At 49.0% G+C, this 22,435-nt stretch overlaps 1 protein-coding gene across 9 annotated transcripts in view; it reads right to left on the reverse strand.

Moving 5' to 3' along the window:
• Positions 1–22,435, reverse strand: part of MPDZ (multiple PDZ domain crumbs cell polarity complex component) — an 856,387-nt gene that overhangs the window by 146,110 nt on the left and 687,842 nt on the right. For all 9 annotated transcript variants that reach the window (XM_086961394.1, XM_086961393.1, XM_086961386.1 and 6 more), the window contains one exon: positions 7,958–8,103. In XM_086961394.1, the coding sequence (XP_086817520.1) occupies positions 7,958–8,103 (146 nt within the window). The remainder of the gene's footprint in view (positions 1–7,957; positions 8,104–22,435) is intronic.

Consider the following 22,435-nt stretch of genomic DNA (forward strand, 5'->3'; position numbering starts at 1 on the left):
AGGACAAAAGGGCAGATGAGAAGACGTCTGAAGATGTGTTGTCTGGACACACAAAAGCAGGAAACCAGTAATTCTTATTATTGGGACCCTGAAGGGGTGTTCAGACATGAGTATGTGGGCCCTGGGAACAGGAAAAGAATATATCCAGGAGGATAAGGCAATGCACACAAGAGGGAACATTTAGAGGAAGGGGGCAATGGGGGAGGTCAGAGGATTAAACAAGCACAGGCTGGTCCCACCAAAGATGTGAGAAACATGTAATCTGTTCAGATGCTGCATAATGAGGTCAGCCCAAAGAGGAACAGCCAGTTGTTCAAGGTCATTCAAAGTATTACGTTCATGCTTCTTATTGTCAGAAAAAAATAAGTTAAAACATTTCCAAAATGTTCTCCTACTTCAAATAATTTGGCATTTAGATTGGAAGACAAATGAACAAGTTACATGTCTTCAGGAAAGATCTTTCAGGTGGATACTCTAACTGCAAACACTTTGAGAATATTCCTCAGGCATCAGACTGGATCCGGAAAATTTAAAGTAGTGTTCCTGAGCTTCGGTAGGTGGCTCAGTGCAGCTGGCGTCAATGCCATTCTGCTTTGGAAGTGAGGACAGGAGCTCCATATAAGCACAACCCATGCGTGCTGACATCAGTTGCTTTTGTTTGTGACGGTCTCTCACAGACATTGGTTTGCAATAACCTGATTGAACCCTGATGACAGCTTCCCCTTCACACTGGTGCAATTTTTAAAACCATATTCTTGAAAAGAAAACTGAGTAGCTCAGGTTCTGCATCGGGAAACATCCTTTACAACGAAACTTTTTCCACGCAGTACCTTTACAACGCAGGAATTACAACGCAAGTCGTTACAACGACACGTGCTGGAGGGCGCTGTAGGATAGGGAATAGTTTAATTTACTATCCAAAACCTTCCCTACCATCCACGGAGACTGGAGTTGGAATAGTAAATTAAACTAATCACTATCCAGCGCCCCCAACGCAAGTCGTTGTAACGACTTGCGTTGTAAAACCTTCGTTGTAAAGGCATGCGTGGAAAAAGCATGCGTTGTAACGACGTACATCCTCTGCATCTGAATGTGCAACAAGAAAGCAACTGATGAGGAGGAGCTATGCGAGCATCCGAGATGCCCGCGTGAGCACAGGGCTCCCGGGACCCTGGCCGCTCTTTGCAAAATATCCTGACGCTATCCTGATTTTTCAGACGGGTTATTGAAGATGAACCTCAGCTGATGCTTTTGCTCTTTGAAAAATTTGATTTGGACTTTGGGAACCGAAGTTACATTGATCCGAACTTTTGAGGCCCACCTTGCGGTAAGCCGGGGGCTCGGCAAGTTGGCACGCCGGGACGAAGTTGAACAACAATGGCTGAGGGGTCTCCCCCACTAGCCCTGCATCAACTTTTGGTTTCGCTTTTGGGTCCTGGCATTGTCAGATCACAGGACTGTTCCGTTCTGTCGGAGATCCGGCCAGGCTCTGTCTTATCATCGTGTGCCTTCTATCCTCTACGCTTTCGTGTCGAACTGCGTTGTCACCTCGGCCACACAAGCCTACTTTTGTAGACTTTTGGTGACTTGCCTGCAAGCGGCCATTTTCACCAGATCTCACGGGCCCCTCCGGGGCGTATCTTCCAGTATGGCGGCTAGGGCCGACAACGAGAAACGGAAAACCAAGGCGCCCATTCGCGGGGGACCGGTCCAAACCAATATCATGGGTCGTTATATCCAATCTAAACGATCCCCCGGTTGCGCCAGCTGCACCCCGGAGGACGCCAAGGAAAACCCAACTGCGCCTACTGAACTGTCTCTTCAAGACGTCATGAGCGCCATTGCCAATATGAAGGCTACCATCGGCCAGCAATATGAGGCTCTGGCTCATAAAATCGACACGGTTGCCATCGATGTCACCTTGATCACAGCCGACTTGTCTAAAGCTAACGAGAAAGTGAAATCGTTGGATTTGAAGACTTCTAGCCTTACGGCCGATGTGTCCGAAGTGCAAACGGAAATCGGCAACCTGAAATCATCCAACGACCTCATGTCTCATCGACTGGAGGATTTTAAAAATAGGGCAAGACGCAACAACATCCGCGTCATAGGTGTCCCTGAAAACCCCGAAAATCCTTCAATGGACCTCCTGGTGGAGGACCTCGTTCTGAACCATCTTGCCCCTACAGGACTGAGCAAATTCTTTGCAGTGGAGGGTGCCCACCGTTTCCCGGGTGGAAAGCCGAGGCCTGGCGCCCCTCCGAGGCCTATCATTGCCAAGCTCTTTCATTTCAGAGACCGGGATGCTATCCTGCAGGCCTCGAGGGTGAGCGGCCCGGTAAAATTCGAAAACGCTACAGTCAACTTTTACCCGGACTTCACTCAGCTCGTCCAGAGGCAAAGGATGGGTTTTCAGGGTGTGAAGCGAAGACTCCGAGACTTGGGCATGAAATATGCTATGTTGTTTCCTACCAGACTTTGTGTTGAGTACGAGGACCGGACATTTTTCTTCGACCGGCCAGAGAATGTGAGTGACTGGCTGGATTCTCTGCCTGCCCGGAACGACCGAACTGAGCGCCCTGGTGGCGCCAAGGGTGGTGAGCCAGAACAGAAGTGACAATGCGGTCCCTGATTTCTGAACACTTGACTTTTCACAGCTGGGTTCGATTATTTTACCATTGTTGCAGGGTGGGGGGAGTTGTAACGGGATTTGGTTGGGGGGTGGGGGGAGAGTGTTTGTGGGTTTGTTTTCTTTTCTCAAGGCAACGTATTGCTCCTTTCTATGATCCGATTATTGTGCTCTTTGTGGGGTGGGTTCCACATTTCTTGTTGGGATGGGGGGTAGTGGGTTAAGGCTAATATCTTGGAATGTCAACGGGTTGGGTGATAGAATAAAACAGGGAGTGGTGCTGCAATTCTTGCGTCGCCTGTCCCCCGATGTCGTTCTTTTACAGGAGACACATCTGGTGGGAAACACGTGTCATGCCATAAATAGGTGGGGTTACCGTCTTGTTGCACATTCTGGGTTCACCACTGGTTCTAGGGGCGTTGGCATTCTTGTCCGGTCCTCTCTCCCCCTGGAGATAGACGACGTAATCCTCAACGACAGGGGGCGCTATGCCGCCCTCACCGGTAGATGGGAGGGTAGGACTGTTTCGGTGCCCACTGTATATGTTCTGCCGGGTCTACAGACCTCCACTTTTTCAGACATTGGGCAAGTAATGCTGGGACTCCCTGATGGTACTCTGGTTATGGGTGGGGACTTTAATTCTGTTGTTTCTGGCAATGTAGATCGTAAACCCCCTCCCCCCCCCCCCCCCCCCCCCCCCACCCCCGAGATCTTCCTAAGTCCCAATCATGGCTGAGTGGGTTTTTGGAGACTTTTGGTTTGGTGGACTGCTGGAGGTTGATGCATCCAGCACAGAGACAATACACCTTTCATTCTGGGGCCCATGGAAGTCTTTCCAGACTTGATTATGTTCTCATGCTGGCGGCACAGTCCCCTTCTGTCAGAGAGATCAGACACCTTGCCCGGGGCATTTCAGACCATTCCCCATTGTGGCTTTGTATGGATACTAGAGTGTGTTGTACAGGGCGAGTCGCTCCCATAAACCCCTGGTATTTACGTAATCCTAAGACCCGTGCGGGTTTGATAAAGTCCCTGGATCACTATTTCTTTGAAAACGAGGGGTCTGTGTCCTCATCTGTGTCACTATGGGAAGCCTTCAAGACTGTCATTCGTGGGCAGGCCCTATCCTTAATCTCTGATGCTAAGAAAACTAAGAGTCAAGAAATTGTTCGTCTTGAGACAGAAATAGTCGAGCTGGAGAGTGACTTGGAATCAGGCGTTACCCATGCCAAACTCCACGCCCTTGGTTTGAAACAACTGGATTACAGGTCCCTTGTCGCGGATGCTGCCAAAATAATGCACAGGGAGCAGCAGGGCAGATTGTACGATGTTGGGGACAAGGCGGGTAAATTGATTGCGTGGCTTGATAAGAAAGAAAGGGCGAATCGTGTGGTCTCCGTGATTCAGAATCTGAATGGAGAGTGTGTGACTGATCCGAGTGAGATAGTGGGGTGTTTTGCGGAATATTTTCGTACAGTGTATACTCCGGTCTCTGATAGAGATGAGGAAGACTCTCATTCGTTGCTACGCGATATTGCGCTGCCAGGCCTATCAGAGATTGACCGAGACCTAGTGGATGCTCCATTGTCGGCGGATGAGATTGCAATCGCCATTCGCTCCGTTCGCTCTGGCAAGGCCATGGCCCCAAACGGTCTGCCCATCGAACTATACAAATTGCGCCCGATAAAGTTGCACCGTATCTCCGAGATATGTTCCTGGAGTCACGAGACCTTGGCTCCCTCCCTTGTGATCAGCGTTTAGCTACGATTGTGGTAATTCCTAAGGAGGGGAAGCCTCGAGATCACTGCGCTTCGTACAGGCCCATCTCCCTGTTGAATGCCGAACCTAAAATCCTAGCTAAAGTTTTGGCTAATCGGCTGATCACGGTGATTGGTGACCTGATCCACCCGGACCAATCTGGTTTTATCCCGCATCGTAACACCGCACTCAACTTGCGGCGTTTGCATGGCGTCCTCGCGAGGGCGGGGTCGCTTCAAGAGCTGGCCATCTTGGCTTCCTTGGACGCCACAATGGCCTTCAACACTATAGAATGGCCGTATCTCTGGGCTGCCCTCACAAAATTTGGTTTCGGTTCTGAGTTTATCGGGTGGGTGAAACTTCTATAGGAGGAACCGCTGGCTCAGGTGGTCGTTAATGGCCGAGTATCTGATTCCTTTACTCTTGGGAGGGGTACGAGACAGGGTTGCCCGTTGTCTCCCCTACTTTTTGCGCTTGCCTTAGAGCCTCTTGCTGCTTGGCTCCGATGGGAGCCTTCGATAAAGGGTATCCAGTGGACTCCGGATTTTGAAGACCGGATCTCGCTTTATGCTGACGATATCCTGTTATACCTTACCTCCCCCCGAAAGTCGCCTAATGTTTTGTTCGATGTTCTCACTTCGTTTGGCAAGAATTCAGGTCTAGTTATTACTTGGACTAAATCCTGTGTCAATGTAATTTCGGGTGGTCTTCCCCCCTTGCCTCGTAGATTTCCCATCCAGGTCTCGCAGACGAGATTCAAATATTTGGGGATTTTTATATCATTAGACCCCGCAATTTGCTTCCCCCTCTCCAGAGGCTGAAACTCGACGTTGTTCGTTGGCGTAGATTACCACTGTCGCCGCTCGGTCGTGCCGCGCTTTTTAAAATGATGTCCCTGCCACGTTTTCTGTACGCACTCCAGAATTCCTTCGATATTATCCCGGCGGGCTATTTCCGGGAGGTGGAGTGCTTGCAGAGGCGGCTTGTCTGGGACGGACGTGCAAGAATCGCCTTTGCTAAGCTAACCCTCCCCTGGTATGACGGGGGGCATGGTGCTCCCAGACATCAGGCGGTATTATTGGACCTCTCAGTTGAGCGCGATTAACCACGCAATGTGCGCACCCAGCCCAAATCCTGCATTTGAGATGGACAAGTATCAGTTGGCGGGGTGAATTACAACAGGGCGCTCTACTCTAAGGTGGCAGGGAGAAATCTAACAGGTCCCACTAAGATTGCTGTATGAGTCTGGTGTGATGCAAATGCGGCCCTGGGTTGGAAGGATCGACTGACACGCGCAACTCCTTTGTATGCGTCTGAGAGATTGGGATGCCTCTGGACAACGAAAGGTTTTGAGAAATGGGATATGATTGGTATTAGCAGAGTGGGCGACCTCTGGGCTAAGGGTGCTGTTAAGACTTTTGAGACGTTGCAGAAGGAATATGAGTTGAGTGACAGGGAGTTTTTTAGATATGCACAGGTTCGTCATGCCTTGACCTCGGTCTTCGCTGCCGATGCCAATATCCCTGAGTCCTCCCCGCTGGAAGATCGTGTGCTTGATGGTCATGTGCCTGATAGTACGATTTCACTAATGTACAAGAAATTGATCAATAACCGTCCGGATCTCCTTGTACGTCTCAGAGAAGTCTGGACCGGGGATGGGCTGGACCTGGGCGATAAACTGGCAGTCTGCGTTATCTTCACCTAAGGAGGTGGCTATTCCCTCCCGTCTCCGCCTCGTCCAACTTAAAATACTCCACCGTGTGTATGTCACCGGTCCTCGTCTTGTTTCCATGGGTTTTTCTGCTGATGGGTTATGTAAGCGTGGTTGTGGAATGAGTGCTACCTTCCTCCATATTATTTGGGAATGCCCGGAGGTGACCGCGTTTTGGAAACGTGTGCATGCAGTGATGGAGTGTGTCCCCGGAGTCGCGTTGCTGCCTGAGGCCCGGCGATGTCTGTTGAATGTGTGGGAACCAAATGATTATAACGTCGCTCAGACCCGGTGGGCGACCCTTGGGAACATGATTGCCAAGAGAGACATTGCACAGTTGTGGTGTTCCCGGCGGCCGCCCACTGTGTCAGTATGGAAGGAGAATATGGATTGGTGCATGTTTAGAGAGAAGACTGTGTATTTGGCTAGGGGCAAGCCTAGGGCGTGGACCAAAATCTGGAGCCAGTGGAACGCCTACCGAGGGAACATATGCACACCCCCGTTGGAGGACAATCCGGACATCTCCCTCTCCCCCTGATCCGACATTCCATGTCTTGTTTAAATTTTGTACCCATTTTTTACTTCCCCACTGGCCCCCCTGACCCCCTCCACTAACTATTAGTTTGCACAACGAGCACAATTTTGTGTACAATGTTCCATGCCTTGAGACTTGTTTGCTTTCTTTCTTTTATTTTCCTTTTTTGTAAAAAACAAAATAATACTTCATCATGGCTCTATCCTGTGTTGCTACGGATCTTGTCCTGCATCGCTGCCGGGCCTCAGTGATGTTGGCGAAGGAGCTGTGGTATACACTGATTACTTTTACTTTTGCTAGCGGCCGGCCCCTGTGGTTGTAGGCCCGTGTGTGTAACTTTATTTAAATGCACAATAAAGTTTTTTTTTTTAAAGAAAGCAACTGATGTCCGCGCTCATAGGAGGAGGTTACATGAGGCTCTGCTCATCACTTGAAGAGAAGAACAATGTCAGCACACAGCCGGACAATGCCACCTGCCAACGCACTGGAGTACTGCTTTTAAGTTTCCGGATCTAGTTTGACACCTAGAGAATATTCATAAGGACAGGACGATTAGAAGAATCCATCAGAAAAAGTGTATTTATATGAAGAATGTGGATCCAGATAATCTTAGCAATTATTTGATCATTCCTAATTATATATGTGTAGATTATGAACATCTAAAAGAATACATAGCAGGCATTTTCCCTGCTTATTAGTCACCTAAATACTTTCTTTTAACATTTATATTTTGTTTGTGGAAACCTCAGTCAACTCCGTACAGATATAGACTAAAGGGTTCTACTGGATATCAGTGTTTCCGTGTTGACCAGACTGTTTACTAGTGTAAAATGTTCAGCTGGGTGTTTACTTTGATTTAGCAAAGGCTCACCAGTAGCTTCCTAGTATTAAAGATCACTTTAGGGTAAACTGACATCCCCTGTGTGTATGGACATACTTTAAGTGGGCATTGACACTTACTAATTTATGCTCAGATGCACAGGTTTTGTAACACAAAAGATCTGGAACTAGGACATGTTTGTCTTCTTGTGGGAGTGATACTATGCACATCATTTAGTTCAGCAAGAGAGTTGACATCCTTATGGATACTATCCCTTTGTGCAACTGATTCTTTTTATTATCACCACAGAAATGATTTTTAAAAAAAAGGGAATTAATACATCAATTTTGTTCTAAAATTGTTTATGTTTAAGGCAATACGTTTGGTTTAAATTTAGATATTTTTAGTACATAAAACACCAAAACTTTACATTTTTTCAGGAGGACACAACATGATCATATGCCCCATGTTATAACAGTGAATAATGTAGTACACATTACTCACCAATAAAGTGTCTGCTCCTCCAACTATGCTCAATCCGAGGCCTGTACGTCCCTTGGAGATATCAATAGTAGTCTCACAACCAGGAATAATGGGACAAGTGGACGGGTTTGATGCTAATGTAGCTGGTGTAGAGGATCTGCTAGCACCTGGAAATGAACCCATACAATACATTAGCTAACAACAAAAATATCGTATTATTGTGACATTCTAGATATAATATGAGCTACAGGTGAGCGTAGTAAAAAGACTGACCAGGAAACATATATCACATGGAATATGCTACTTACCAGTATGCATCTGTTCTTGGCATAGAGGGCTGCAGAGTGGTACATTATGAATAGATCGCCATCTGGTGTTGGGCTCGGATGATTGCACTTTGTTTTTCTCTTGGAGAGTCTTTTGTATGTTGGTGACTCCTCCCTTAGTTGGTAGTGCGCATGGGCATCGGCTCCATCCTTAGATTGTTTTGCCATAGTAGGGTTAGATGGAGTAGTATAGTAGAATACAGATAAGAGTGCCCATGTAAGTGTATCTAAATAAGATAATGTTGGAACAGACACAGGTTTCCGGGGAGGCTGGGAGGGCATGTACCACTCTGCAGCCCTCTATGCCAAGAACAGATGCATACTGGTAAGTAGCATATTCCGTTCGAGGCATATGGGCTGCAGATGGTACATTATGAATAGACTATACAGCAGTTCTCTCCCTAGCGGTGGTCGCCCGTGTCTGTTGCAACTGTCTGAAACAATGTTTTTAATACTGCTTGTCCCACTCTAGCTTGTTGTGTTGCGTGCACATCAACACAATAGTGTTTTGTGAAAGTGTGCGGTGTAACCCAGGTAGCCGCTTTGCATATGTCATCTAGTGGAATGTTTCCCAGAAATGCCATAGATGCTCCTAGTTTACGTGTAGAGTGAGCTCTAGGAGGAACAGTTAATGTTCTCTTTGCCTTTAAGTAGCATATTTGAATGCATTTTACAATCCATCTGGCAATGCCCGCTTTGGAGATGGGATTGCCTTTATGTGTGGAAGAAAACGCAACAAATAGCTGTTTTGTCTTTCTGAAAGTTTGTGTTCTCTCTATATAGTACAATATGGCCCTCCTAACATCCAGTGTATGTAGGGCTCTTTCCGCTACTGTTTGTGGTTTTGGAAAGAAAACCGGTAATTCCACTGACTGATTGATGTGGAATGCTGAGATAACCTTTGGTAAGAATTTTGGGTTTGTTCTAAGAACCACTTTATCTTGGTGTAGCTGCATAAATGGTTCTTGAATTGTAAAAGCCTGCAGTTCACTTACTCTTCTAAGTGACGTGATAGCTATGAGGAAGGCCACCTTCCATGTGAGGAATTGTATTTCACACCTATGCATAGGTTCAAAGGGTGGCCCCATTAGTCTGGTAAGCACTATGTTGAGATTCCAGACTGGGGAAGGTGGTCTTCTTGGTGGAATGACTCTTTTGAGTCCTTCCATGAAAGCTTTAATTGCTGGAACTTTAAACAGTGACAGGTGTTGCCTGTTTTGTAGGTACGCCGCTATGGCTGCTAGATGAACCCTAATAGAGGTATATGCTAGATTGCATTGCTGTAAGTGTAATAAATAGCAAATGATTTGTTTAGTGGATGCGTCCAGAGGGTTGATGTGCTTACTGTTACAGTGTATAGCAAACCTCTTCCATTTTGCTGCATAGCATGCTCTGGTGGTAGGACGTCTTGCCTGTTTAATGATTTCCATGCATTCTGGTGGTAAATCTAAATACCCAAACTCTATGACCTCAGGAGCCAGATCGCTAGGTTCAGTTGTTTGGGATCTGGGTGCATTATTTCTCCATGGTTCTGTGTAAGATGCATGGGTAATAACCCTAGCTTTTGATGTGGTACTTGTGAGAGTTGTAGCAGCGTGGTGAACCACGGCTGTCTTGCCCACGTGGGTGCCACTAGTATCATTGTCATTGAGTGTTGCTGCAGTTTCCTCACCAGTAATGGAATTAGTGGTAGAGGAGGGAACGCGTAAGCAAATTTGTTGGACGAATTTATCCACAGTGCATTGCCCTGGGACCTTTGGTGTGGGTACCTGGATGCGAATTGTTTGCATTTTGCGTTCTGATGATTTGCAAACAGATCTATCTCTGGTTGCCCCCATTTTTGGAAGAATGGCTGTAGTATTTGGTCGTGCAGTTCCCATTCGTGAACTTGTTCTGACTGTCTGCTTAGGATGTCTGCTATTTGATTTTGAATTCCTGGTAGGTGTTCTTGTAGTGGGCGCATTTGTAGTCTGGCATGTGGTATTAGCAGTATGCAAGAGGACATCATGCCTAATAGTTGCATAAACACTCGTGCTGGTAGTGAGTGTTGTGGTTGAAATCTTTGTATTAACCCGACCATTGTCTGTACTCTGATTGGGTTGGGGTATGCTATTGCCTTTTCTGTGTCTACTGTAGCCCCCAGGTATTGCTGGATCTGGTTTGGTTGCAGGTGTGATTTTTTGTAGTTCACCGTAAACCCTAGGTGGTGCAGCAGTTGAATTGTCTTCTGTGTGTTGTGAAGACATTCCTCCTTTGATTTGGCCTTTATTAGCCAATCGTCCAAGTATGGGAAGACATGTATTTGTTGTCTTCTTAGGTGTGCTGCCACCACAGCTAGGCATTTTGTGAAAACTCTCGGTGCTGTTGTGACACCGAACGGAAGGACCTTGAACTGGTAGTGTTGTCCTTCTAACACAAACCTTAGGTATTTTCTGTGGGCTTTGTGAATTGGGATATGAAAGTAAGCGTCTTTTAGATCCAGTGTAGAAAGAAAGTCCCCTTTCTTCAGTAAAGGAAGTACTTGTTGGAGCGTGACCATGTGGAAGTGCTCCGAATTTATGTAAGCATTGAGAGGTCTGAGGTCTAATATTGGTCGTAGGGACCCGTCCTTTTTGGGGATCAGGAAGTATAGAGAGTATACTCCTGTTCCTTGTTGATCCTTTGGGACCTTCTCTATTGCATGCTTTTGTAGAAGTGCTAGCACTTCTTCTCTTAACAATGTCAGATGATCCTGACTCATTGGACGCTGTTTGGGGGGGATGTTTGGTGGGGTAGCTGTGAGTTCTAGGCAATAACCATGTTGGATAATTTGTCTCACCCACTTGTCTGACGTGATGTTTTCCCAGACAGGTAGGAACTGTGATAGACGTCCCCCGACCGGTGTTATGTGGTCTGGGGGGAGATCTATGAAGTCACTGTTTTGGTGTTGAGGCGTTGCGGTTGTTATTATTTCCGCGGCCTCTACCCTTATTGTTGTTACCTCTGTAATTACCTCTTGAATTACCTCTGGGTGATGTTGGTGTGAAAGATGTGGATTGCTGATTTGTTCCTGTGTTTTTTGAGCCCCCTCTATAGGTGGATCTACGAAAGGAACCTCTGTGCGTTGGCTGTTGCAATGCTCCCATTGACTTAGCCGTTTCCGTATCTTTCTTCATCTTTTCTAATGTCTCGTCTGTACTTGAACCAAACAATGTCTTCTGATCAAATGGTCTGTTTAGTAGGGCTGTTTGAACTTCTTGTTTGAATCCTGAGATTCTAAGCCACGCGTGCCTTCTTAGCATGACACTAGTGTTAATAGACCTTGCTGCAGTGTCTGCTGCGTCTAATGCACACTTAATGGAAGTATTGGTTATTATTTTACCTTCCTGTATTAATTGGTCTGCCTTCTTCTGATGCTCTTTTGGAAGATGTGTGAGAAGTTTTTCTAACTCATCATAATGTGCCCTGTCGTAACGTGCGAGTAGTGCTTGTGTATTAGCTATACGCCAGCTATTCGCTGCCTGTGATGCTACTCTTTTGCCTGATGCATCTATTAACTTGGACTCTTTATCTGGTGGCGGAGCCTCTCCTGTAGATAATGAGTTTGCTCTTTTACGAGCGTTTGAGACCACCAGCGAGTCTAGAGGTACATGCCCTCTAATAAATATTGGGTCCTTTGGAGCCGCTTTGTATTTCTTATCGATTCTTGGGTTTAACACCCTAGCTCTCACTGGGTTTTCGAATATTTCTTCTGTGTGAGTGAGAAGACCCTTTAGCATAGGAAGAGTACCTGATGTTCTCTGTGCACTAGGTAGAGTCTCTAACAAGAAATCCTCTATCTGAGGTTCTGTGTGCATATCTAGTTTGTGATATTTTGCTGCCCTATTAATGAGCTGCACAAAACCTGTGTTATCATCAGGTGGTGAAGGTTTTGAGGGGTATAGCTCTGGGTCGTTGTCCTCATCTGACCCTACATCGTAATTTTCCCATGGATCTTCCTCATCTTGGATAGATTCGTCATCCCCTTGAGGTTCTCCCTCCCCTATATCACTGTCTACATCTGATTGAGGTGTAGCTGGTCTTGGTGTGGAGGGTGTAGGAATATGTGGCCTATTGTGAGGAATAGGAGAAGAGGGTGTGTCTCTAGGACGAGGAGAAGCAGGAGGAGTTATGTTCGTCCCCATTGTTCTCTTTTTTGAAGGAAGAGGTTTATCTTCTGACTGTTCACTCTTTCTCTTCTTCGTGACCACTTTCCCAGTCTGTGGGTCAATAAACAAGATCTTTTGTTTGGGATCTGTTTGTTGCTCTTGAATCGGTACCGAGGGTCCTGGTTCCGAGAGCTGTTTTTGTTTTCGATCTTCAGATCTTTCTGTTTTCGACACCGAATGTCTGCTCGATTCCGACTTTTTGGGTATCGAGTGTCTTTTGGGCGATACATCATATTTCTTTTTCGACATGGAATGTTTCGATACCGAGCTCTCCTTCGTATGCAGCCTCGGTGTCGAAGTCGATGACACCCTTTTCTCGGATCCGACGTGGTGGGATTCCGAGTGTTTCGGTTTCAGTTTCGGTTTCGTTGCCGGGCCCGAAGGCGGGGCGTCGGAAACTTTTTTCAGCGGTTTGACCGGGCCCGAGGGCGGGGTCGTTACCGCACGGGGTCGGTTTTTTGGTAAGGGGACGTCGTCACTCACGGTTTGTTGCTCGAAGAGTTCTTCAACCTCCGACTGGTCCCCTTCCGACCCCGACTGGTCCTCTTCTTCCTCGATTTGTTCGTCTCCGAACAGCTCCGGGATTGCCTCCGCCTGCATTCTGGAAGCCTCGTGTCTTCGGGCTCGACGATTTCTAATCGTTAGCTTGGAGGAGAATGCTGCGCAGGCTTCGCAGTCCCTGGATTCGTGTTCAGGCGATAGACAGAGGTTGCACACCTCGTGTAGGTCCTTGTGTGGGAACTTAGCACCACACGATGGACATTTTTTGAATGGAGTCCTTTCCATGGACTCCGGGCTTGACTGCGTCGAGAAAGGTCTCCTGTTCTTCGACGTAGATCCAAGTTTTTCTCTTCTATTTTGAATTTGTAACGCGTCGGAATGGAAAAGAACGCGTTCGCTAACAATACCGTCGAATTGGAAAGGAAATACGCGCCGAAAAATCACTTTATTCTGAAGTTGATCTGGAGCGTCTCGATCTTCATCCGAACCCGATGGCGGAAAAAAACAATCTAAGGATGGAGCCGATGCCCATGCGCACTACCAACTAAGGGAGGAGTCACCAACATACAAAAGACTCTCCAAGAGAAAAACAAAGTGCAATCATCCGAGCCCAACACCAGATGGCGATCTATTCATAATGTACCATCTGCAGCCCATATGCCTCGAACACATTATTTCCCTATATTACATTTTCTTTGCACAGAATGATGAAGGCTTTGTAAGATATTTTATTTCAAAGCATATGTATAGGAAAGTGCCCCTTTTGACGTAGTCATCCCCACTTTTTGATTGGTATACGATGCAATTTTAACAGAAAGTGCACTGGATTACTGCTAACCAGGTCCCCGGTGCCAGATCTCTTTTCCTAAATGTGAGAAAGTGCCATCTTTCTTGCATGGTATGCCCCCACGTTTTGCTGAATTTCTGATGTGCTTTGACTGAGTGTGCCCTGGGCTACTGCCAATCAGGTGCACAGGGCCTGTGTTCCTTCCCTAAAACTGTACTGAAGCTAAAACCGCAGGTGGGCCTAGACTGGGCCTTCAGCAGGGGCCCACAGTGAGGAGTGGTGCCCGGGTTCAGGCACTTCCAGCCGTCGGCTCTCGGAGGCTGCGACCGTGGTGATCGCCTGAGTGACGGCAGGTGAGAGGCTCCGGTCGTGGATGCTGGGACCTGCGCTCCGCTATCGCATGGGAGCGCAGGCAACGGAAGGCGGCTGCAATTGGAGAACTTTGCTGGCTCCGGCGGCGGCAAATTGCGGCTGGGCGCGAGGCTGCGGGACCCGGAGGAGCGGCGGAGCAGCCGCCCCCCCCCCCCTCCTCATCGGCCCTGGGAATGTTGGCTCGACAGTGAAGTATTGTCATGGTGCATTTTAATGGGCACAAAGGAGGCAGTGGTGGAGAGCTGGCATTGGCTGGGAGAGTGTGAGGCCTCCAGGGGTGAGTAACGTTATGCCTGCAATAAAGACCTGTAGCTCTCCATGATGCTGAGGGACATGATCCCTATATCTTACCTGTGAGAAGCTGTGGTGATAGGCCCCCCTCCGCCTCCCCTCTGTATTGCTTGCCTCTGTACCAGGGGCGGGCGGGGAAGGCATTGGGTCTGCCCCTATTGACTGCACCAGAGTTCCTTGGCTGGAGAGGGAGGGGCGCCCTGGGGCCGACCGGTCAATGCTGCTGCCTCTGAGGTTGAAGACTTGTGAACCTTTGGAGATGCGCAGGTGGTGACCCCCCCCCCCCCCGGAGTAGCTGTCTGTTGTGAGAAGCGGCGCCTTTGGCAGTTCAGTACGCTCTTTGGTGGTTCGAACTTTGTAGTACGGTGCTGGGCGTCCAAGTGGTCTGGCTCCGGTGACTGTCCCCCGTCTTGGTGCTGCAGCTTGAAGGATGGAACGGGTGAAAGGAGCTGGGGTCAAGGGCCCAAAACCGGTCCAGACAAATAAGTTGGATCGATACACGATCTCTAAGGATGCTCAAAAGGGGAGGCTTTCTGCAGACTCGGCGAAGGGGACCCTGTCTGGGGAAGAACCTGAGCTTTCTTTAAAAGATGTCATGGACGCGATAACGGGGGTCAAGGCCTCGCTCGAACACAAGATAGACTCCATGGCTATTGATATTACTTTGATTCGTGTGGACATGGGGAAGCTGAGTGAGAAGGTGAAGGAGGTTGAACTCACTACTTCCAGCCTGGTGGATGATGTCTCCCTTCTGCAAATGGAGGTTAAGGAATTCCGAGACTCCCGGGCGGATATTTGCCTCAAACTGGATGACTATGAAGGCCACCTCCGCCGCAACAACATACGCATTTTAGGTGTGCCGGAAAAGTCGGAGGGGCAGGCCCTTGACCTCTTTGTGGAGGATCTTATCCTTAACCATCTGAAACCGAAGGGCCTCAGTAAGTTCTTTGTTTTTTAACAGGCCCACAGGGTCCTGGGCGGCCGTCCCAGACCGGGCGCTCCCCCGTGGCTTATGTTGGCCCGGGTCCTTAACTACCGAGACAGAGATGCTGTCCCCCAGACCTCGAGGGCCGGCGCCCCTCTCAAGTACGAGAACACCATCATCTCTTTCTTACCGGACTTTACGCAATGAGTTCAGAAGCAAAGGAAAACCTTTTTGTCCGTGAAGCGAGACCTACAGGAGAGGGGCATGAGATACTCAATGCTATTCCCTGCCCGTCTCAGGTTTGAGGCGGAGGGCCGAGCATGGTTTTTCGAGCAGCCGGAGGCGGTGCTGGAGTGGCTCGAGTACCGGAGGTCTCAGGCCCCAACAGATGGAGGAGACGGCGGTGGAGCAGACTCTCAGCCTTCCTGAACAAACGGCCAGTGGGGTGTTTGGGGTGTGTGTGTGGGGAGGGGGACATGTCACTGATATGATTGATGGGTGCCGTGGATTATATTTCTACATGAGTGGACATAACTCTGGACATGTTTTGGTACTGATAGGGCGCTGCCCGGGGCTCATGGACTTCAACCCCCTAAGTAAATTCTTATTGTTCTTTCTTTCGAATGTTCAGGGTGACAGGCACTCTGCAGGTTTCAATAGGCAGTTCTAAGCCTAATGGGCAGGGCAGCGGGGTGGGGGCGTTTTGGGTGGGACGTCTTGTCTCATTTGTTGGGTGGTTTGTTAATTTAGTCAGCACATTGCATTTGATTGTTACGCAGATTACAGAGGATTGTTGAAGGTTTTTATCAGGATGATGGGGGGTAGAGAAATCAAGATTTTGAGTTGGAACGTGAATGGGTTGGGGGACAAGATTAAGCGTGGTGTTGTCCTTCAATATCTTAAGAGGCATCTGCCAGACGTGGCGTTACTGCAGGAGACACATTTAGTGGGGAACTCATGCAAAGCCCTGCATAGGATGGGGTATGAGCTAATGGTGCATTCAAGTTTCACGTCGTGCTCCAGAGGGGTAGGCATCCTGATTCGCAGAACGTTCCCCATGGCAGTAAATTCCGTATGGGAGGATGACAGATATGTTGGGGTCATGAGCAAGTAGGAAGGACAGGACATTACCCTCCTGTCTATTTATGTTCCGCCGGGGCTCCAAGGCGCCACATTTGCAGATCTGGGGATGCTCTTGCTTACACTCCCGGAGGGACTACTGATATTGGGGGCGACTTTAATGCGGTCGTCTCTGGAGTTCTTGATAGGCATCCTCCTGATTTTATGGAAGCATTGGGTCTTGTCGATGGTTGGAGACTACTTCATCCTAATCAACAGCAATGCACGTTTTACTCAGGGCACATAATAGCCTTTCAAGATTTGATTACTGTTTAGTTCCTGCTTCACAAGCTTTCTATCTAACTGCTGTCACACACTTGGCTAGGGGGATTTCGGATCACTCGCCACCGTGGGTACACATGACAATCACTCGGGGTACGGCTGGTAAAGTCGCCCCCATTAATTCTTGGTATTTGCGTAACCCCAGAATACGTAAGAACCTCATTAAACCGTTAGATGACTATTTCCTTCTTAATGTAGGGTCAGTATCCTCCTCGTTGTCCCTCTGGGAGGCCTTCAAAACAGTTATTAGGGGTCAGGCCCTTTCACATATAGCGGGCTCAAAGAAAGGAACAGGGAGTTGGTGGCTCTTGAGACTGAGATTGGTTCGCTTGAGGGGGAATTGGAAGTGGGAGTTGCACAGGCTACACTACATCCTCTGAGCCTTAAACAGCATGATTATAAGGCATTGGCAACTGATAGGGCTAAGACGCTAGGCAGGGAACAGCAGGGGAGGCTTTATGACCTGGGTGATAAAGCGGAGAAATTTATCGCCTGGTTGGACAAAAAGAACTGGGCTAGTCGCCTGGTCCCTGAACTCATCACGGAGGAGGGAATTTCGCTTACAGACCCACAGGATATAGTGGACAGGTTCGCAGCCCATTTTCAGACTGTTTATACTGCTGGCTCGGCCCGGTCGGAGGATGATTCGCATCTGCTGCTTCGTTATATTCAGCTCCAGTGTCTCTCCTCGGAGTATGGGGACTTCATGGATAGTGCCCTGACCTCTGATGAGATTGCGCAAGCTATTCGTTCCCTAAATTCCAGGAAGGCACAGGGCCCAGATGGACTTCCAATTGAACTCTTGCCTAGAGACCAAAGGGTGGCATCGGTGGTGGTAATCCATAAGGAGGGTAAAGTCAAAACAAATTGTGCCTCATATAGGCCTATCTCCTTACTTAATGCTGAACCGAAGATTTTGGCAAAGATTTTGTCTAATAGGCTGCTAAAAGTGGTGAACGGCCTGATTCACAACTATCAGTCGGGCTTCATGCCCCACAGAAACACAGCTCTTAGTTTGCGCAGGCTACATGGGGTACTGGCTAGAGCCCATACTCTGAGTGAGCCAGCCGTGATTGCTTCACTCGATGCAACCATGGCCTTCGATACTATCGAATGGCCTTACTTGTTGGCGGTTCTGACTAAATTTGGGTTCGGCCCTAGTTTATCAGATGGGTGAGGCTGCTATACACTAAACCGATGGCCCAAATAGCTGTAAACAACAGTGTTTCGGCACCATTTCTGCTCAGTCGGGGCACCCGGAAGGGATGCCCCCGGTCCCCCCTCCTTTTTGCACATGCCCTGGAGCCGCTTGGGGCCTGGCTGCGTTGGGAACCATCTATCCGGGGGTTGCAATGGTCCTCGGAGTAGGAGGATCGAATATCCTTATACGCAGATGATATTCTGCTTTATCTGACTTCCCCTCGGAAGTCCCTGATTGTCGTCTTTGATGTCTTGGCCTCTTTTGGAAAAAATTTGGGGCTCTACATTAACTGGGGGAAGTCCTTATTGTTTGTATTGAAAGGTGATCCTCCGGTTCCTCCCCGTAACTGTCCAATAATTATTAACGTAGAGGAATTCAAATATTTGGGTATTTATATTTCCTTGGACCCTGCAGTGCGGTATGCCCAAAACCTTCTTCCCCCTTTGCAGAGGCTGAGGAGTGATGTTGTTAACTGGAGGAAACTTCCAATCTCTTTGCTGGGTCGGGCGGCCCTCTACAAAATGATGGCTCTGCCTCTCTTCCTATATGCCCTTCAGAATACCTTAGAGGCTGCAGCGTAGCTTATTATGGAAGGGTAGACCTCGGATTGCGTTGACTAGACTGAATCTTCCCTGGTACGATGGCGGCATAGCCCTGCCTGACATCAAAAGGTATTATTGGTCCTCCCAACTGGCAGGGATCAACCACTGTACGTATGGTCCGGTGAACGATCCGGCCTACGCTATGGATACATGGCTTCTTCTTGGGGGGGGGGGGGGGGGGTATAGCAGGGCGTTGTACTCTAGAACGGCGAAACCTGGTCTGACGGGGCCTACCAAGCATGCTGTTTGGATCTGGTCTGATGAAAACAGTTCCTTGGGGTGGAAAGGTAGACTGACTCTGGCCACCCCACTCTTTGACTCAGAGAAGCTGGGCAACCTTTGGAGGACAAAAGGGTTCGATAAATGGGATCTAATTGGGATCTCCACCATTGGAGATGTCTGGGGAAAGGGTATCATCAAATCATTCGCAGATATGCAGAAGAAATATAGATTGGCAAACTCTGAGTATTTTTGTTCTGCACAAGTCCGGCATTCGCTCCAGGCTGCACTCCCCAGGGAGGTTGAGCCCCCTGAGGCCTTGCCGCTTGAAGACAGAATCCTTGATGGCCACCTCCCCAAAAAACCGATATCCTCAATTTACAAAAAATTCACTCATCACAGAGCTGACCCCCTCGACGTGCTGAGAGCTAAGTGGGTCCAAGATGGTATAGAATTAGATGATGAAGATTGGCAGATGGCAGTGTCCTCTCCAAAAGTGGTTGCAATACCGGCTCTGCTGAGCCTGGTTCAATTAAAGGTATTGCATAGGGTCTATATCATGGGACCCCGGCTGGTGCATATGGGCTTGTTGGAATCTGATCAGTGCAAACGTCATTGTGGCCTAACTGGCTCCTTTCTTCATATTATTTGAGAATATACACATATCTCCGAATACTGGTGCAAAATTCATGATATTATGTATAAGGTGTTGGGGATCTCTTTGACTCCGGAGGCAAGGAGGTGCCTCCTGAATATATGGGCCATTCCTGGGCACTGTATGTGCAGTGACGCCATTAAGAGTATATGGTGCTGGGAGGTTGCCATTACGAACTCCACAGCCCCACAATGGCTACACTGAAGCCTGATAAGTTTGATATCAAACTTCTCAGCAAATTAAACCCACACTGATGCCAGTGTGGGATTTAATGTAAAATGCACTACAGAGGGTATCTTAGAGATGCCCCCTGAAACGTAACCTACAATCAACGTCTTGTCTGAGAGGCTGCCTAGGCTGCCACACAGCAAACATGTTGCTGGACCCCTCCGCGCTCCTGGACCTGAAACAATGCACATCCTGGGCGAGGTGCTACTCCCCCAAGATGGGCAGGGACAAGCTTCAAAGGCATGCCGCCTTTGTGAGCTTCCCCAGGCCTCTTGCTGTACTCAGCAACTCGCCCCCACTAGTTCTGACCCCCACTCTGGCGGGAAGACAGGTGGGAAACCCTATGTCAGGAAAGGGGGTGTGCTAGCCTGTGCCAACTCCACCCCTCAGGTGGGAGAGGCGAGGTGGAGCACGACTCTGGGCTACCGCCATCTTGAGGATAGGGAGCCCTACCCATTCACAGCTAGGCTCCTGCCCCCTCCCACAGGAGAGGAGCAGGATAAGGGGTGAACTCACCCCAAGACAGGGACCCATTGGTCCCTGCCCTCACACTACCTGTAATGCCCCTAAATTTAGTATTTTGGGGGCACCCTGAACCTTCCTTCCTCAGATCCCTATTTCAAAACAATAAAGACGACCAATAAGAAGAAGACCTGGGGTGCAGCGGCTAACAATAGTACGATACCAACTGACTTGGCCCCAGCCCCACAGGCCTGTTGATCCTTGAACCTGCTCCTGCTAAATCCGGGCATCTCCTGCGGACTGCAACCTCGGGAACTCCGGAGGACCTGCCTCCCCTGACCCTCTTAGAGACTGGGACTACCATGAACAATGGTTCTGCTCAAACAGCAATACCCCTGGTGCCAGCCAGGAACCGCAAATCCAGCCCACTCTGCACCCGCCAAGCCCGGCCTGTGCCCGAGTAGACAAAGACCCTGAGGACGTCCCCCCAACGATTCTCTACTGGAATCCAGTGCCCAAGGACCCTCCTCGACGACCCAAATGATGCCTTCAGCCTCAGAACCAGGAACCCCACCATCCGCGACCAGCCATGGGTAAGATTCCCCAACGCCAAAAGACACCCCTGTACCCGGCGCCCCCCGGCACCATGTGCCCAACTATTTGTATACATTTGACAATCCACCTTGCAATCCCGGATTGTGATGCAGGATTGCCTTTAAGTGGTGGTGAGAAGGACATAAAAAGGTGTCCCGAGGCGAGAGCGGAGCCTTGGGACCCAGCACAAAAAAGAGCTATCGCCCCAGATCAACTGCGCCTGACTGAGCAATGGCCACCAGTCACAGACGCAACAGAGAAACCAAACAATCTTAAAACCACACAAGGGCCCTCTGGACGCCCTAATCCCCCGGTCCTCATCTAAACGGGGCTTTGCCGACCCACGACAACAGCCAGAACGTCCCGGGGCGGAAGCGGAACCTCGGGACCCAGCACAATAAGAGAGATTGCTGCCTGACTCTCCAATGGCCGCCATAATTGAGTAATGGCTGACAGTCACTGGGAAACCAGCCAGTACTAAGGCTACACGAGGACCCCACCCCCCCCGAAGCCTAGTTCCTCCCGAGCACAGCTAGGCAGGGCATCTCCGACCTTTGACGAGAACCAGGGTAACCCGAGGTGTGAGCAGAGCCTCAGGACTCAATTCATGAAGAGTTCTCCATGCCTGACCCTGTAATGGCTGCCTTGAAAGCTCATCACTAAGGCCTTACGAAGACCCCACGAGGCCTGGATCCACCCTACTACAGTAAAGCTGGACCTGCTTGACCCCTGACAACTAACAGGCCGTCCCAAGACAGGAGATGAGCACCGAGACGCAATATAGCAAGATCCACAGTGCATGACCCCGTATAGGTCGCCATTCTCCCTATCATTCAAGACAATCTAAAAGAAAGAAAGACATAAATAAAGCTCCCACCAGTAAGACAGCCTCCTGGTCCTACAAGTCAACTGCCCCCACTCCCCAGCGCACAGGAACACAAGTCTGAAGTGACCCTGCAAGGGCCACCCTGACGTCACTAAAGTACCTGACACCTGATGGCCGCCCTATGTGGAATGTATGGAGCTTTTACGACAACCCATAGGGAGCCATGAAGATCTCGCCTAAACTAAACTAAAACTGGCCGCTTGATGGTCCCGATCTAATGCTCTCTCAATGCTCCGGACTTCGCAACAATAACTCACAGGTTGGTGTTAGCAGGTCCTTGGCACATGTCCCCCAAGTGGCTAACAAGGACTAGGTCCGAGCACAAGAAAGTCTCGGTCCTTTGCCCCTCTAACATTCCCAGGGTCTCCCATGACAGTGTAGGCAGCCTCAAGACACCCATCCACCAAATGCCCACCCAGGCTCCAATCTCATGACCACCGTCTCACCTCCTCAGAGACGTCCGTGTCACCCAGAGAGAATATTCTTTACGTTTCATGGCCTCTTCCCTAGAACCCAACTTATCATAGACTCTCCAACCGGGTCCTAAAGAAGCCCCACACCGCCCTCACGCGCAACATTAGACTCCTCCTTCACACACCGTAAGGAACACGCCTTCCTCAGAACCCAGATGAAACACCTCTGGCCACGCCAATGGCTGCCGCACATCGGCCACTAAATTACCTAAAACCCTTTGGGCCGAACTCCTTCACGATTACTTTCCCTCCCAACCTCTCAAGGAAAGCAAAGAAACTCTTCAAGTATAGACTGATCAGACAGCACCACGAAACACTATTCGTAGATACCTTCCATTGCTCATCCAAAGGACAGTTAATAATGGATCTCATCTTCCACATCCAAAGAC

The sequence above is a fragment of the Lissotriton vulgaris genome, chromosome 3_1 (assembly GCF_964263255.1).
Source record: "Lissotriton vulgaris chromosome 3_1, aLisVul1.2, whole genome shotgun sequence".
Taxonomy (NCBI): domain Eukaryota; kingdom Metazoa; phylum Chordata; class Amphibia; order Caudata; family Salamandridae; genus Lissotriton; species Lissotriton vulgaris.